The sequence below is a fragment of the Lagopus muta genome, chromosome 3 (assembly GCF_023343835.1).
Source record: "Lagopus muta isolate bLagMut1 chromosome 3, bLagMut1 primary, whole genome shotgun sequence".
In the NCBI taxonomy this organism is placed as follows: Eukaryota; Metazoa; Chordata; class Aves; order Galliformes; family Phasianidae; genus Lagopus; species Lagopus muta.
Window position 1 is genome coordinate 51,244,198 of NC_064435.1, and position 18,533 is coordinate 51,262,730.

At 42.0% G+C, this 18,533-nt stretch overlaps 1 protein-coding gene across 8 annotated transcripts in view; it reads right to left on the reverse strand.

The window, feature by feature from the left end:
* The window catches only part of PIEZO2 (piezo type mechanosensitive ion channel component 2), a 287,618-nt gene extending 270,639 nt beyond the window's left edge, over positions 1 to 16,979 (reverse strand). For 7 of the 8 annotated variants that reach the window (XM_048939128.1, XM_048939130.1, XM_048939133.1 and 4 more), the window contains exon 1: positions 16,805 to 16,979. In XM_048939128.1, coding sequence (XP_048795085.1) covers positions 16,805 to 16,868 — 64 coding nt within the window. In that variant the 5' untranslated portion in view covers positions 16,869 to 16,979. The remainder of the gene's footprint in view (positions 1 to 16,804) is intronic. The other variant, XM_048939136.1, reaches the window with a different exon arrangement.
* Positions 16,980 to 18,533: the final 1,554 nt, after the last annotated feature.

The following is an 18,533-nucleotide window of genomic DNA, read 5'->3' on the forward strand; positions in this document are numbered from 1 at the left end:
AGAAGAGCCTCATATAGGAAAAAAAGATAAATCTTAAATAGATAAAAATCATAGAATCATAGAATGATAGAATGGTGTGGGTTGGAAGGGATCTTTAAGATCATCTAGTTCCAACTCCCCTGCTATGTGCAGGGTCACCAACCACCAGACCAGGCTGCCAGAGCCACATCCAGCCTGGCCTTGAATGCCTCCAGGGACAGAGCATCCACAACCTCCTTGGGCAACCTGTTCCACTGTGTATGTGAGAATGCGAGACCTAGCCCTAAATGTATTTCTTAGGTGTTTTGATGGAATTCTGGTAATTTGAAAGTAATTACTTTTAATTACTTACTTACCTGGGTCCTTTTCAACCCAGGCCATTCTATGATTCTACGATTCTCCCCTGCCTGTTAAATAGAGAGGACTCTGATTTCTCTTCCAAGAGTATAATTTAGATTATTAGGATATGGCTACTTGTTATTAAATATCCAGTAATTCTGACAGAAAGAAACCTCATCCATTGCATTTTACTTCAATAATTTTTAAATTATAAGACATTTCAAGTAGTGCTACTCACATTTTACAAACATCATTCAAAAAATAAATAAATAAATAAAACCAATGGGTACTTTGGGATGCTGACCACTCAATGATAAATCAGTGCAAGATACAAAGATTCACACACTACAAGGGCAAGGCTTTCATAATGCTTTTTATTTTGTTACCTCCACCTTACTAGTAATTGAATATTTAGAGGCAATCTAAATATATAATTAGCTTCACTATCCTTAAATGCAGAACTGATAGATTGCAATGAACTGCAGTGAACTACAATGAGACGTGCAATCTTCACAAGGTTAATTTAAAAAAAAATTAAAAAAAAAAAAAAAACACAAAGGAAAGTGCAAAGGAGGATATTAAATGATGGAGGCAAATGGCTTAGGTTTTTGTTCAGAACACGCAATATCCCTGTGGGCCATGAATGTGTTATTGTGGACCAGACAAGAACAGAAAAAGAAAAAATAAAAAAAAAAAAAACCCACACACAAAAAAAAACACACTAGCCTTGCCAGTCAAAGGAATATTTTAACTTATTTATAAGGAAAGCCAATAACACAGCTTGTAGCAGCAGCCCTTTGAAGGCCATTTTCTACCAGAATTTCGTTAAAAACCCAACATGAAACAAACAACTTCACTCTAAAATGCTATAATAGTTTTACAAACAATAGATAGTATCTCTTCCCACAGTTTTGATTAAACACTTAATGAAAGACACTTTCTTTTTCTCGTGCTCAATACTGCCCTCCCAAATACCTCCATCTCCACTGTGCACACTCATGACATCATTAATTTGTTAACATCTTGCACTAATCACAGACCACTACTGTTGACTTGAAAGCTGAATATCAGGTATTTCTTATTCTAAGTGTAAGAAACAGCCAAATTAGATACACAGATTCCTCAGGAACGAAGAGAATGGCAAGCTGATTATAGGTCATCTCAAGTTATACACCACAGAAACAAAAGCAGCTCCCTTTCAATTTTGTTTTGCATTTTCCTCTGAGTTACTCAACTTTATCAAGAAGGAATGGTATATTAAATGTTATTTAATTCATGGACTGAAGAAGCTTTCTTTCCCAAGTAACCTGGCATTGGCAGCATTTTTTCTTGGACAATTGCATATGGGATGATTACTTTTAAAAGGAAAAAAATAATTTAAAAAAAAAAAAAAAGAAACACATCTGTAGAGTACGTTAAAGAGTTTGCCAGACTGATAGGTGATGTTTTAAAATCAATTAGGCAATCTTATGTGTACCAATCCGGGATACCAAAATCAAACAACACATGCTTGATTTACCTTTCTGCCTTGAGTAGAAGTTCAAGTTTGTTAAACGCTATTAATGAGCACGCTCTTCCTGGCAGCTACACAAGTTTTGACTCACTCCTCACGCAAAGATGTGGAGGGCAAATGGGAAACTTGTCAGGTCTGATTTGCAGAATGATGGGTTCCTCAGGCAAGCATGATTCCGTAAACTATATGGAGTCTGGCAAATCTGAGAGTTGGGAGCACCTTCTTCAGCTAGATGAACGCTGCATGCTAGAATAGGCACAAATGCCATTTACTAGAATATAAAAAAGACACTTGTTTACACAATTGTTATGAAATTCTAAAGCTAAAATTACCAGTATTTCTGCAACACTTTTTAAAACACACTCTATCCTAATACTTCTCAGTACATACAACTTCAAAATGTTTTCTATTTAGGAGAGATAATGTTCTTGCAATAAAACAACATGATTACCAACAGGTGAAATAAATGTGTCAAAGAAGTACTTGACTTTGACAATGATGATGCAATGAAAGCCTCAGTTGAAATAGTAAGCATTTTATTTCTAGTGTTGTGATGACTGCTTATCTTTTAACGAAAAGGAAGGAGCAACAGATGCAGGCAGTGAAAAATGTAAATACTAAGCTACAAGGTAGCGTGAGGATGCTTCCCACAATTATGGTAGTTAACAGCATAAATAGCCCTCAGGAAAGTCATCTGGGCTGCTACAAGTATACCACATCAATTATTGTTCTCCATATTAAAATTGTCTGTTACCTAAGGGCAGAACAGCAGAAGAGCCAGCTGCGTGCAACCTGCAATAACAGTAACTTGCCTTTTAACAATGAAAGGTTAGCTATGCTACATGTAATTAACAGCTGCAACATCTACATGGTTAAACTGTAACTTCTCCCATATTTCTTTCGAAATGAAAGAGATCAGGGAGGAAGATTTCCAACTTATACTAGATGAGACAGCAGAGTTAGCTAAACTGCAGTCAAATAAATAAATAAACCTTGAGGTTTTCAGGCCAAAGTTTGGCAGCAATTCATTCTTCTGAACCTATAAGCCCAATACGACAGGTTCTATGAATGACTAGCACCAAGTGTTTCATATATCCAATGTGCAAGCCAGCTTCTCAAATACTTGTTTCAAAATTGCAACCCAACAGGAAAATAACTACTGCTAGAAGTAATTTGTCAATCCTACATGAGACAGCAATCATCTAGGAGAAAAGAATGCAACACAGAAACATTCGGAACAGATTTTTTCCTGTGGTTTTGAAACAAATTAGCTGTCAGTGATTTGTAGAATAACAAGAAATACTGACTAATTAAAAATACTGAAGTATGTGAGCATGACTTTTAGAAAAATCACGCCAATAATTTACTGGCTAGTTAGCTCCTTTCATTCTCCAGCCATGGACAGTTCTAGAAATTAAGAAGAAATAGTGCAGACCTATTAATTTATCATTTTGTTCATTACAAATCAGTGACAGATGACTGTGCCAATGTTACAGAATAACATTCATTAATAATCAGCACTCCCAGCTAAGAAACATATGTTCAAGCTTTTTGAGCCACTAGATGCATATTGTATGTGTTAAGAAATGGCAAATTATGTCTTACAGACAGTAGTTGTGGCTATTTGCTTTTTTTTTTTTTTTAATTTATTTTTAAAACTAAGAGTGAAAATTGGGACTTTGAGATTTGAGGTACCATTGTGCCTACAAAAAGACAGGAAACCATTCCTCACAGCAATATTTCCATGACCAGCGGCTATACAGCTTGAAAACAAAATCCAAAAGCCAGAACCAAGACAGCTTTCAGAGCATGCTGGGCATCTACTTCCATGGGAGTAGAGACAGTCTAGGATGTACTGTAAAGGCTAAATAATTTAGTCCTTAAATCAAAAATGAGACAGAAAAATTCCTACAAGTTCTCTCTGAGTACAAATGCTCTCTGTTCAGATGTAATACCCAACACTGATCTTTTTTTACTTATGATCCTTTGATATAAGCTTTGAAGGTGTTATGATTTGTATTTCTTCTAGGAAGCAATAAAAATGACTACTATATACTCTCTCTTACACTGAAGGAGACAAAACATTTTTGGATGAGATTTAATCTGTGGCATTCAATTTTAGCTTCCTGGCTCTACCAACAGCAGCATGTACAAAGGAAGTGATTATTCCCATCTACTAAAACCACACCTGGAGTGAGTGAGATTGCACAGCACACGTGGGACAACCTGGAGATCAGGACTTGCCAGCACAGGTACACAAAGGACAGGTCCTGCTCGACCAATCCGATCTCCTTCTATGATCGAGCGACCTGCATGGTGGATGAGGGAAAGGCTATTAACACGGCCTATCTCAACTTCAAGCAAAGCCTCTGATACTGTCTCCCACAGTATTCTCCTGGGGAAGCCGGCAGCCCGTGGCTTGGACAGGTACACTCTTTGTTGGCTAAGGAACTGGCTGGAGGGCCAGGCCAACAGAACAGTGCTCAAGTGATCTACATCCAGCTGGCAACCAGTTACAAATGGTGCTCGCCAGGGATCAGTACTGGGGCCTGTCCTGTTCAAAACTTTTATTGATGACCTGGCTAAGAAGATTGAGCACACCCCCAGAAAGTATGCATTTTGACACCAAGTTAGCAGGAAGAGTTGATCTGCCTGGGGGTAGGAAGGCTCTTCAGAAAGATCTGGATAGGCTGGATCAGTGGACTAAGGCCAGTGGGATGAAGTTCAACAAAACCAAGTGCTGGATCCTACACATTGGCCACAAAACCCCAGGCAACAGTACAGGCTCGGGGCAGAGAGGCTGAAGATTGTGTAGAAGATATTGACCTGAGAATGTTGCTCAATGCTCAGCTAAACATGAGCCAACAGTGTGCCCAGATGACCAGTAAGACCAATGGCATCCTGCTTTGTATAACTGTAGTTAGCAGGAGCAGGGAAGTGATCACCCCCTTGTATTCACCACTAGGGAGGCCATACCTTGAGCACTGTGTTCAGTTTTGGGCCCCTCACTACAAGAAAGACATTGAGGCCCTGGAGCATGTCCAGAGAAGGGCAATGAAACTGTGAAGTATCTGGAGCACAAACCTTAGAGAAGCAGCTGAGGGAGCTGGGATTGTTAATCTGGAGGAGGATGAGGGGAGACATTATTGCTCTTTACAACTCCCTGAAATGAGGCTGTGGTGTGGTGGGGTCTGCCTCTTCTCCTGTGTAACTTGCGACAGGAGAAGAGGGAATGACCTCAAGTTGTTCCAGGAGAGATTCAGGTTGGATATTAGGAAAAATTTCTTCTCTGGAAGAGTGGTCAGGTGCAGGAATAAGCTGCCCAGGGAGGTGGTTGAGTCACCATCTCTGGAGGTATTCAAGAAAAATTTAGATGAGGGACACTGTTTAGTGGGGAAATGTTGGTGATAGGACTAGATGATCCTGGATGTCTTTTCCAAACTTGATGATTTTGTGATTCTACAGACTACCTCATCTAACTTTGACCTGCACCAAGACAAAGAATATGCTAACGAACTAACAAATACATGGAGGGAAGCCCCCAAGACAGTCAGAGTTAGAGTTCAAAGTCAGAAGGCTATGAAGCTATAATGAGGAAAAGAAAAAAAATAATTATGAGAAAAATTAAGCATTGAAAGAGGTTGTACACTTCCGCTCTGCAGGCTTTTCAGAACCCAAAAAGAAAAAGGCCTGAGCAGCCTGATTTAAATTCACTGTTGACTCTGCATTAAGCAGAGGGTTGGAGAAGAGATCTTATGTTGCCCCTTCCTGCCTGAAAAGCTCTGGAATACTGTGAAGAGGGAGACAAAGAGACAGAGCAGAACCTACCTGATAATTATCACAGAAACCTTGCACGGGGAGTAGCCAACTTCCAGTGCTTCAGAAAACTGTGTTGAAACCCAAAATTAATAACTAAGGAATGACTTGCCCTGCAGGAGAATATAGTTCTAGCTCCTCAGAACAGATGCTGGTTTTAGTGACATAACTTGCTCATTCTTTACTACTTTAAACAACTGGTACATTCTTATTTCAGTGTATTTTGACAATGATAAATGTGTTGACCATGCAGGCAGGAGACTCTGGTAATAAGATTTTTTTTTTTTTTCCTTTCTGTTTGCAATATTGTGTAGTGTTGGGATAATCCTATCATTTATGTTTCAAGGGCAACAGGAAAACAGCTTCCTCCACAGAGGAAAGAAGCAAATGGAATTCCCCCAAATATAGTAACTGGGCATAGAGCTGTCAGGAAATAACCAGATCACTCCCCTCTAAACTTCTAGCAATTCAAACCGCTTCATCCTCTGGGGCACACAAATGACACATTGGAGTTACTGCTATTTCTCTCCTATAGCCAATACAGCTGCCTATTTGCACGAAACAAGATTCACACATCACCGCTTCTCTGCATTTTAACATGCTCTTCTTCATAGTAAGGGATAAATTGTTAAACGATTCGGCCAGCATTCACTTCTAGATCCTGAAGATGGAACTGTGGGGCTGTCTTACTCTTCTTACTATGCCTGCATGCTACAACAGACATATAGTAAGTATCAAGAGTGGCTTATTGCTTTCAAAAGTTGACAGTAGCTTAGTATTATTTCATATAAGGATACTGTATCTTAAAGGAATTTCTGTATAAAATCATAATACTATAATAAAATACAATGGTCTGCTGAAATATACACAAAAAAAGTGTTTACCTTTGCAGAAAATTAATGAGAAACATTTGTAGATGCCTTTGAGCAACTATGACCAACCACTGCATTTGCAGATGGCAATGAAAAGCTGTGAGAAAGTTTTTGATGTTTATGTACACTAATGGGCATGACAACTGAGTTTGTTGATTCAGTTCAGTGAGAACAAATGGATGACAAGCTGAACAGTACAGAAGGGTATTTTAAGATGCATTGTGTCACTAGAATTTTATATGTGCACAGTATTTCTTGCACTATAGTTTGCCTCAGAGCATACACAGACACTGTGCTTCAAGATCAAAGAAATCAAAGGATTGGAACATGGGAGGAAGATGTACTGGGTCAAGAAATCGTAAAATAGGATCTGTTTTTTTCAATGTGGGACTTCTTCCATGACAAAAGCATCCCTTGCAAAAAAGTGAAGGAGTATAAATCTCTGTGATCACTAATCCTTATAAAAATTACAGAGCCCACAGTTAAAAGGAACCAGCCATCAAACAAGGAGATGAAGTCAATTATTGGATTCAATTTGAAAGGAGCTGGGAACAAACTTAGGGTTTGTGTGATGCAGAGTAAATAAGGTTTGTGTCGCTGACTAGGCTTTTTCAATCCCAATTCATCATGTTTTCTGTACTTTATCTTGGGGAATATGAAGGTTGTGTAGCTGTCAGCTGAGCCTTATGATCTGCCACTCTAACAAGCACAGCCAGGCTGGCATAAGGAAGGCTTCCAAACACACTCCAGGGAAATAAAAGGCCCTGTCCAAGAAGCATGAAGGGAAATACGCTGTTATAGTAATATGGACATGAAAAATATTGCCCAGTGAAGGCCAAAGGTCCCGACCAACATATCACACTGTAAGAAAAAGAAACTAAGAAAAAAGAAAGATTTGTCACAGTGGGCAAGAAGTAAAAGTTCACTTATTATAGAGGGGAAGAACAAAGACCTCCCCCAATCAGCAAATGTATGAAGATGGTTAATAAAATGCCTTTACAACTCCATGAAAGGCTTTTGTTCTGCTTGTTAGAAAGGAAAGCAGATCAGACTGCAGAAGAAAACCACCAAAGTCAGAGAAAATGCGACACCAGACCTACACAGAGGTTTATAAGAAGAAACATAGTGAAAAGAAGGAACAGTGGAGATCAGAGTTTTACCAGTTAAAAATCTATTTTCCACAATGCGCAGTACTACATTGGATTGATGGGGGTTTTTTATTGTTTTGCTAAATTTGACAGTGAAATGTTGGAAGTGCTATATTTGACTTTAACTTTACCAGAAACTTTGTTTTCAAGAGCACAGGAATAGAACTTTATCCAAAGCTTTTTTTTTTTTTTTTTTTTTTTTTTTTTTTAATAAAAAGGGCTTACTGATTTCCCTTTCTTCAATTTAGAGAAAACAAGCTATGGAGATGGTACTTATTTACATAGCACTATAGTGCAAATATAAATGGCTAGCACTTTGCTAACAAATAAGAGACACAGGCCATGCTTCATGGAGCTTAACCACTCCATATTCTATGAAGCTTAGCGTCATAGAATAACATATTATAAAATGCCTAGAGAAGAGAAGAAGGAAGAATCAAAAAACATCATGCAGCTTCTCAGGCTGATGGTGCAGGATAATCCTTTGACAACACAGAACTTTCACTTGAAGGAAAAAAGGCACTTAGAGACTAATTTCTACAGAGATACATAGAATTTTTGCCCTCAAAGAAAGTGTCCACATTATCAATGGCTCATGCAAAAGTGTGGAAAGGAAATCTAAACCTGCGCTTCCAGTATAAAGAACCCTCCTCCTAAAAGATGCCCTGCAATACACACATCCCAGGAAGCGACAAAGCTTCAAAAAGTTAAGATGTGGTGTTTTTCAGGCTGTCTTGTAGAAGAGGTTGTAAGTATCCGTGTTACAAAAATGCAGCTCTTTGCATTTTTGCAAGCGAATTGAAATATATTTCAGCAATCACAGTGCAGCTACAAATGTTGTCTAACAATACTCTTATAGAAGGAGGCCAACAAAATGACAACATGACCTAATATTTATTTATGGCTATAAAAGTTTTCTACATAAATCAGGATTTATGGAAGACAAATTTCTCTCACTTGCCTTTAGCTTACGAATCAATCTACTCTCTGCAGTTAGGAAACTACTATTCTGGAAGATGTCATAAAAAGCCATGGGTATAACAAGAGAGAAGAAAACACAACACACCAAACAGGTGCAGCCACTATGCAAACATGTTTCCTATCCCAGACATTTTCTAATTTACGACCATGTATTGAAAAGAAATTCAGAGTAAATGTCTCTGCATTTGATTGCTAGAGGTTAGCAGGTGATTTGCTATACAAGCAAACCAACACTGCAATCAGCATTACTTTCCACAATGGGTTATTTATGCATTCTTTTTCACTGGTCAGTCCCTTCTTAGCCTTTTAGACTCCTCCTACATTCGACATAAGCTCAATCAAAATTTAAGGCTAAACTTACACTTGCATCATGGATTACATGACTTCCAGCATGAGGCATTTGATAAAATTTATTCCACAAATTATGTAAGATCTCATTTCTCTAATAATGTATCTTTTACCAAAAACAACCATCAGCATACAGTGCGATAAATGGTATTAGCACAGCTAAGGACAAGACAGCACTAGTTTAGCACCTCTCGACTCAAGTAAAATTTGTGTATCCCTCAGCACAGTGAGAATCCTGTGCACGCATGCTTATCAGTTAGAGAAATAATTTGCAGTCTCCTCTGTGACTTCTGAACAAGGGGCAAAATCGACCCTTGCTCCAATACCACTTCAGCATTTCAGTTTTAAGTTATGGTTCTGTAAAGCTACATCAACGAATCCTGGAAACAGTAGACAGAGTATGTAATGTCTGCAGTCCTGTGCTTATAATATTCTGCCAGAAGGGGAGCAATTGGTGTATCAGTGACAAATACACAGACTCGCTTCTTTAAGCTTCACTTCATTTCCAAGAAGAGCCTCTAAACTGCAGACTGCATGAATGAGCTCAGAGGATTGATGCTACGCTGTGCCGTCCAATCACTCTAATTGGAGAAGGGGCCTGTCCCAGATCTCTGTATCTGTGGGGGCAGTTTTAGTGCAATCCTCATCTCTTTCTCTTCAGAATTGGACAACTGATAGGAAACTCAGAGCTGTTAATTTCTACAGTTAATCTTAATGGTTCATTTTATGCCTTGTAAATGTTATTCTAAAGTGTTAGAGTAAACAGAACACTAGACTGTTGTTGATTTAAGTGATTATACATACTTTTTCCCATCCAAAGGATTATTTACTGAGGCAACAAACTGAAAATGGATTAAAGAGTATTCCTTTTTATTTGCAGCAGAGTTCACGCACAGTATTCATTTCTACAGGATATCATCAAAGCTAACATCACAGCTCAGAATTAATGAAACACAAGAAACCAAGACACAGACTAGCAACCTTTACATGACTTTCAGGTTTTACTACTGCCTACTCAGGACAGGAAATGGACAGGTAAGACTCAGACAAAATCCATTAATTCAACCACATCCTGAGCATAATGCATCAAAGGGTACGCTCCAAAATAAAGGTATTGTATAACTCAACTCTTAGGCTTTTTCTTTTAAATATCCACAATTTTAGCTGGCTCATCTGACAAAGCAACCCCCAGCATGCCAGTTCTTCTCAGGACAAGAATCAGCAGACTCTATCTGTCATATTTCTGCCTCCAACACATGAATGTTTTCTGAAAGCCTGTTATCTGCATGCTTCTGGCTTTCACCCTGCTTAGCTTCAGAGATTTATTAGGATGACAGCATGAGGAGCTACGACCACTACAAAAGTAACACTGCAGACAACTATTTTACCCAACAAAACAGATAGGAAACAACTGAGCTACAAATGTTGTCCAATCTGCTATAGCACAGTGTATAATCAATTAACATATGGATGTTATAATTAAGAAATATACAAGAAAGTTGGGCTAAACAGGTCATCACGCTAAAGAGAAATGGATGGAAAGCTTACCCTTGTCCTAGGCTCACTGAGAAGACTCTAAGAGAAGTGATCTCCAAAAGAGATCCTTCCCCAGTGGCAGTCAGCTCTGAAATGGGTCTCGGAGAGGTGGAGCCAGGCTCCACCCCTTCCAGCAGCACAGGTGAATTGCCTTCACCTGTGCTCCTGTGGCTGATTCACTGCTCACCTCAGGTGGTCAGTCAGGTTCAGGCCATGATTCAGCATTTCCCATACACACCAGAAGAAAACAATGCTACACATCCTGTTAGCAGCTCAGCAAAGTCATACTTAGAGTATCTCTGAACCACCTGAAGATATAATTAAGGCTTACACAATCAATGTGGCTACACAGGCTTTTTCCTTCATTAACACTTGCTGACAACTCTCTGCGATTGGAAACTTGTTTCAAACAGGCTTTTTCTTGGATTTCTGTAGTCCAACATAGGAAAATCATTACTGGTATCCCTCATGTGAAAGGTTATCCTCTAAACAGGACACACCAAATTCTTAAGGACTACCACGGCAGTGTGAAAAAAGAAATGAAGAGAAGCTGGAGCATGGGCAACCAGACGTTCTGCATGCACGTGCAAAAGGCTTTGCTGCTACAGACTGCAAACTCTGAAGATCCTCTCAGATACCACCCATGAAATACTCTCTCTCCCCTTCCCACAGTTGCTGTAGCAGCACCAGCTGGACTGAAACTGGCCTCCTTTGCCAGCATTTGCAGCAGCTCCAACCAGCAGCCGGATAGAGATGCACCATGCAATGATCTTAGTGCTTTGGTGGTTACCTCTCACGTTTTCAGATTTGTAGCAAGGAAATGTAGCTACGCATGCACAAATGCAATATCAGTGCCATTTTCATACCTCAAAAAAACTACCCCCAAAATGAGCCTTTCTACTCCCAAGTAGATTCAGTTCTATCACCTCATTCTATGTTTTGACTGACATAAGAACTACAGTTTGGCACAGTTTCATACCTGCGGTTCTAGTGACAGAGAAGCAATATGACAAACAGCCTGGTTTGCAGATTACACCCATAAGCTCCAGCACAACAAATAAATCATGGAATCTTTTACATTGGAAGTCACTACTAAAGGCCATCTAGTCCAACTGCCCTGCAATGAACAAGGATACCTAAAGCAGATCAGGTTGTTCAGAGTTCCTCCAGTCTTGCCTAAAGGGTTGGCATGCTTTCTCCCCAGACCCTGCAGTCTTCAGGAAAGTTGTTTGCTCTCTCTGACAAACTCCACAGTCAACAGCCTCCCACTGGTTTCTATGCCAAGGTTTAACACTGGGGGGAAAAAAAAAAAAAAAAAAAAAAAGCACCCACCTGGCAGACGCCGAGTAGAGCAAATCTGTAGCTCTGTAAACATTTCATCTTAACCATTATGTGCATTCAAGCCACTTAACAGCATCGTTAGGATAAATAAGTACAGGTGGTAAGAACTTAAGGGTAGGTGTTTAATCCCCATCTTCTGTGAGATGTATCTTCAGAGAGCTTTCCCTACCTGCATGCCAGATCACAGTGGTCACAGTCACCCTGAGATGGCTGCAGAGAGCCACAGAGCAGGCGGATGCTGCCTTCCCATTCTCCCCAAAACACTTCTGTTTGGATTTTAATTGACCTAAAATGAAATCCAAAGAGATTTTGATGACACTTGTTTTTTTTATGCACAAGAAGATCTAAGCCCATACCTACCAGCCTGGAAAATATTGTTCCTGCAAGGTTGCATAAATTTTTTCTCTTTGACACCTTTCACCTGCTCCCACTGAACTAGGTAAACAGCGAAACTTCCCTTCATAAAAGAAGCCAGATATATTTCTAAAACACTTGAAGAGGGGAAGGAAACCTAACAGGCATTTTAGGATCCCTCACGCAAACTGGCATTTACATTTATCAGGGTTTTTTTAGCTTGCTACCCATTAAGTGCTTCCTAGACTTTTTGTTGATGTAACCAACATTTTTATGAGTGTTCTGGGACAGCAGCAGGGTTTTAAAATGTAACAGGAAGTCTATGTGAATCTCTCTCATGCTGTTCTCTATCATTCTTCTCAGAACACCATAATAAATATTCTCCACTATAACAACACCAATCAGTTTGGTCTTCCTTTGCCTTTTTTTTCAGTATCTGGACAATTTTAAGGAGTAACAAGCAGCACATTTGCAGCCAAGGTGAAGTTCATTTCAACTTTAAAAATACATCAGCATCTTTTGATACGTGTGTATATGCGTACATGCACCCATATGTACCATCACATACAATGTCACTGCTCAGATTTTTCTCCAGTCTGAATGGTCCTGCATCACGATTTGCTTTGTCATCACCATGGCATAACATCACCTGTGTGAGCTGACACACAGAAACCACAGCACTGCCGGCAAACTGCTACACCATGTCCTGTTGTAGTATCATTTTTAAACAGCCACCTCCAGGCACTCAAAAAATAGTAGATCTAGACACAGCTCACTGTCTCTACAGTCTTGCTTTAATGTTACAGAGTTGTCCAACAGTTACTTGTTCTGTAGAAAAAGTGCGTAGTAACAACTCAAAGCATCAAAGCATACAGGGAGGTGCTGCTTTCTGAAATACTCTTTAAAACACATAATTTAAGCAGCATTTGAGTACCTGCTAATGAAACAACATAGGTATTTCCCCTCCAAAGTTTCCATCTGTGTGTGTTAATTTAAGCAGAAAAGTCAAAGAGCCCCTCACACACTGGGATCTATTTTTTTTTTTTCCTTCAAAGGCAGAATAAACACCTGGATCCCGCTGGCTGTGCTCAGGAGGCCAATCCAACAACTGCATTTGTGAATACTGTTTATGTTTACAAGAATTCAACAGAATACACTCTTGATGTCCTGAAGAGATGGCCATTCTGATTCATCCAATATCTCTCTGATGAATCACACTCACAGAATGGAGAACAAAAAGCAACTTCACCATCTACCATGAGTTCGAAGATGTGGCTTGAAGGAACAAGTGGAAACTTCCAACTGAGAGCTGAACTTTGTCACCCACAAAAACTCTTCAAGGTATTTTCTTCTAACCTGCTGTCACTTACCAAACACTAAACCTGTGCTCACCCCCTAACAACAAACAAAATAAAGCCACCAACAAAGAAGACAGTGCTCCGAAAGCTCCTACTGTTCTTACCTCATCTTGGTCAAAATTCAAAAGTTCAGAAAGCAAATGCAGCTTCTGGGAAGTGCCTGGGCTGGAGCTGGCGTCCCAAAGCCAATCTGCCCATAACATGCAATTCAGCTGTCAGAAACCAGGGGAAGCTTTTTTCCAGCATTTTTTTTTCCAGTGCACCATCTGAAAACACTAATATTTTTCTTAAAACAAAACTAATGAATTGTGCATGAAAGAAAACAATTGGAGACAGAATAATTAAAAATTGTTATCAAGTGATGTAAACCACAATGTTGCGGTTCAAGCCTTTATGAATCAAAAAAAAGCAATTAGGGAAAGATGGTTTTGATGTCTGAGTTCAGGCAGAGACAAACAACGTTTTGCACATTTGAAGTTCATATGAGCAGCAAAGAAACAACAGGCTTATGCTAAGACTCAAGCTTTAAATAAATAAAACAAAAACTTACAAATAAAAACTTAATAAAATCTTAACTGAACACTTCCCACCACGATTGCCAAAGCTCTTTGGCCCCTGTCCCCCCAATTTGTCATTTGTTTTTTCAGCATTGTATTACTGCAATACAGGGGCATATCACATAGCATTAATCTCACTAAAAACAAGCATAGAAACAAATCTCTGTCTTATTACAGAGCACAGAACTTGATTTGCAAGGAAGTTTTGTGTTCCCATCAGTTGTTTTTTAAGTCCTAGGTCTGCATCAGACTGAGCATAACATTTTGTCACGAAAATAAGAGGACAATGAATTAGGCCTGAAGCCAGAAGGGGACAAGCAGTGAAAGCTGTTCATTTTGGACATTTTATATCTCCTGTCTTCAGCAGCTACCCTGGACACTTTGCTCTGAGCTGTAAGCGAACACATCGAGGGTTCTCTGTACAAGGTGACACTCTTTAGCATTTCAGATCTGATTCTAAAACGTTCTTATAATAAACTGTGTATTCCCAAGTACGTGCTATTTTTTAAAGTTTGGAAATTATTTCGTACCAGCAAAGATGACATGCTTTATTTTAAAAGTAAATCAAGTTGAATACTGAAGTATTAAGGAATTAAAGCATTAACCATTTTTTAAGTATTTAAGGACTCGTATTTCATCTTGGCAGATGTGTTATTTTTAAAGAGTGTGCCCCAGCCGCCATTCCCCTCCACATACCTCCTTGGGGCTCTCCAGCCCGGTTAGAAACAGAACAGCAAACCCTACCCCAATGAGAAGCTGCAGCCATTTATCATTTTAAATTACAGCCACGCAGACCCCAAACACAACGAAAAGCTCATCGTTTCCCCCTCCTGGCACAGCTGCACACACTCACTGCCCAGACAGAGGCAGGAGACACGAGGCATCACGGCGCAGCGAGTCCTGGCAGCAGCCGTTCAGCTCCGGATGTAACCTCACCTTAAGCCATACAAATAACCATCACTGTGATATATTGAACTTTGAAGAGCCTTTTTCCAGAAGCCCACGAAGGACTTCCTTGAAGCTTTGGGAGGAGAATTGCATTGGCTCAGGGCTGCTCAGGTGCAGGCAGCAGGGCCAGGCCTCAGCCCAGCGAGCAGCCTGCTGCAGGGCAGTCATGGGTGAGGACACAGTGCCTACAGACACTGCACACTGAGATGCATGGGAGAAGCTGGTGTCCTGTCACTAATTCCTCTCTCAAGTCTGGCTGAACAAGGCCTTTGGGTCCAAAAGCTCTGCAGAAGAATGAACAGTAATTCTGTTCATACTCAAGACAGTATGTAATCCTTGAGGGTTTACATTTCAATTAATCTTCAGATGAAGATGACCATAAGCAATTTCTGACACCAGTTCTCAGTGGTAGAGGCATTACTGCAATGCGAAAGTACCTCTGCATGACTGAGCATCAGGAGCCAGGACTGCAAAACCTTTTTATCTGAACTTCTTGTGATACAGAAAGAGTGGTGAGAGCCAACACACGAGTGAGCGCCCAGCAGAGTAACTCCTCCACTACTGCAAAACCAGTGCTAGATATCACGGTGTCAGGAGACACCAACAAAACCCGCCACAACTCATTTTCTAGCATCTTTCCTTCTCCCTACATGGTTTTCCACGGCATTCACACCCATAATGCAGAGGAAAATATGGACGAGTCCTAACGAGTTTCAATCACAGGGTGCCCTACACTCTGCTGGGGGCCGCCTGGCACCACCATCACATGGCCTCGAGGGCATCCTAATGCTTACCCCATCCACCACCCAGCACACCAGCCACCGAGCCACTGCCCCATAGGCATGGGGATGGACACACAGCAGGTGGGGAGCCCTCACCTGCTGCCAGCAGTCTGTGGAATCATGACTCCTCTAGCACCGTCGGTGGCCACAGAGCCACCTTCGGGAGGGACAGCGGGTGCTGATAGCCGAGAGTGAGGGAGATTTTGGGGTTGCGGGGCTCCTCGAGGGCAGAGCTGCGTGCTCCGGGGCCGCTTGCTGCCCACCAGCACAAGGGGAGCCGCAGCCGGAGCTACGGCTCTTCCCGCTCTCGGCCCCCGCCGGCCCCCGCCCGCCCCCGCGGCCCCACCGTGCTCCGCAGCGCGGTCCCGCTTTCTTTCTTCCAAGTTCCGCGCTGAATAAAACGCGGAGAGCACGGAGTAACACGAACGCGTTCACCCACGGCTGGGCACCGCGGTTCTACGTCCAAAAATAATTCCTGCTTTGGATGGCTGCCTGCTAAATAACGCGGTTTAATAAACCGAAATTTCTCTCTCTCTCAAAATAAGAAAGATTAAATTAAAAAAAAAAAAAAAAAAAAAAAAAAAGATTAAAAGCGAACAGAAAAAGGAAAGAAAAAAAAATAATAAAAGAAGGAAATCTTCCTGAAAAGCTCCGTAAATGAGAGAAGTGCTCCGCGCTCTCCCGCGCTGCTGCGCACAGCCGGGACGCCCCGCACCGCTCCCACGCCGGGGCTCCCACGGCCGCCTGAGGACGTTTTCCCGAGCGGAGGAGTCCCGGCGACGAGAACGGACGGTAATGATAGCGCCGGGATAAGGCATAACGAGGGCGGCTAAGAAATACGGGGGAGACGCGAAGTCGAAAGTTTGTCGGGAAAAAGAAGTGCGGGAGCAGCCGCGTGGAAGGGAGCATCCCGGCGGGGCGGAGGGACGTACCGGCAGCCAGGCACACGGGCAGCAGCAGCCTGAAGGTGAGCCCGCACAGCACCTCGGTGGCCATCGCGCCGGGGCAGGACGTCGGCCGGGCGGCCGCGGAGCCGTCCCTGGGTGCGCTCCTCTAGGGCCGGCCGTGCGCGGAGCCGCCGCGGCGGCGGAGCATCGCCCGTCCCCGCCTCAGCCGCCTCCCGCCTCCCGCCGCATCCCGCGGCAGCGCCGCGCCGCACCCGGCCCGGGCCACGCACACGCCCGCCCCCTCGGGGCTCCGCGCCCGCCTCCTGCTGCCCTTCTCCTCCTCCTCCTCCTCCTCCTCCTCCTCCTGCCCTCCGCCGCGCTCAATGGAACTAGCCTCCGCCTCGATGCCCCGTAGAGCTTGGGGTCTGTCCGCAGCGCTCCTCCAGGGGGTTCTCCTTCTCCTTACGTGACATTTCTTCCTTTTTTTTTTTTTTTTCTCATTTTTTCACTCTTTATTTTTTTTTCTTTTTTAACTTTGATTTGCCTGTTTCCTGCTCCAGGCTTCATCAGCCCAGCTGGCCGCACAAGTAAACTGCCACCTGGAACAACAAAATAAAACAGATCTGACATCGCTGGGAATGAACCGGGGTCACTCCAAAAGTAATGCCTCCTATTTCTTTCCATGAAAACTGCTACAGCTACAAAGAGTACAATAACACTATTTGATAGAGCAAATTCTCAGCTACAAAACTGTTTTTCAATATAGCCACCGCCATTAGTTATGCATTTTTGCTAGTGATGAACAAGAGCCTGCATGCAACAGCATGTCAACATCTACAGCAGCAGAAGCTATTTCACAACTGCTGTGACCATGTCATTGCTATGAAACAGTTGCCAATGAAGTCCAGCTTTCACTGTGCTCACATCTACTGTTTGGTACACATAAACAAAATATTGGTAGGAAGGTTCAACCTCTACTGCCATACCACCAACTTTTGCCTCTGATGACATAGGCCGACTTCATAAAATAAGAGGCATTACTTTTGGAACACCCCTCATATGTGACTTCTCTGGAAAGCTTTCCCATTTGCAACCCACTGTCGGTATAAGTGTTGCAGGTTTAAAAAGGGCCGCTCTGAGGCTTTCCTGGTGTCCCTGGGTAAAGTGTGCTGAGTAAAGTGGGGGCTGAGATAGCAATGTTATGGAGAGCTATCAATGGTGTTATTAATGCAAATCAAAGTCCACTTAATCTTGGGCAATGCACTGCAATTCCTCCCACTCACATGAGGTGAGTGCAGGCAGAATGCCTTTGTGGTGGCAGCAGTGCTGCAGGAAAACCTTTATCCCATCCCTAGAGACATTCAAGGCCAGGCTGGATGTGGCTCTGGACAGCCTGGTCTGGTGGTTGGTAACCCTGCACATAGCAGAGGGATTGAAAGAAACTAGAAGATCATTATGGCCCTTTTCAGTTCAGGCCATGCTGTGATTCTGTGATTCTATGATCCCTACACAAGATGAAGAGAAAGCTATGGATAGTGACCCCATGGGGCAACATGTGAATCCTTGGTGCCCCTTCCTGATGTGGGGCCTCACCTCAGCTTTGGTGGCCTGTGTGGTCTCCTGAAGCCTGACTGCTTGGCTCTAATCTCCAATTCACTTATAAAAATAAAAAGGTTCTATTAAAGAAAAAAAAAGTCTTTGTGATTCTAGAGTGCAGATGGTACGTGCTGAGCCATGTGCACATCTGAGTTTTCTCTTCTGAATAACGGTGATT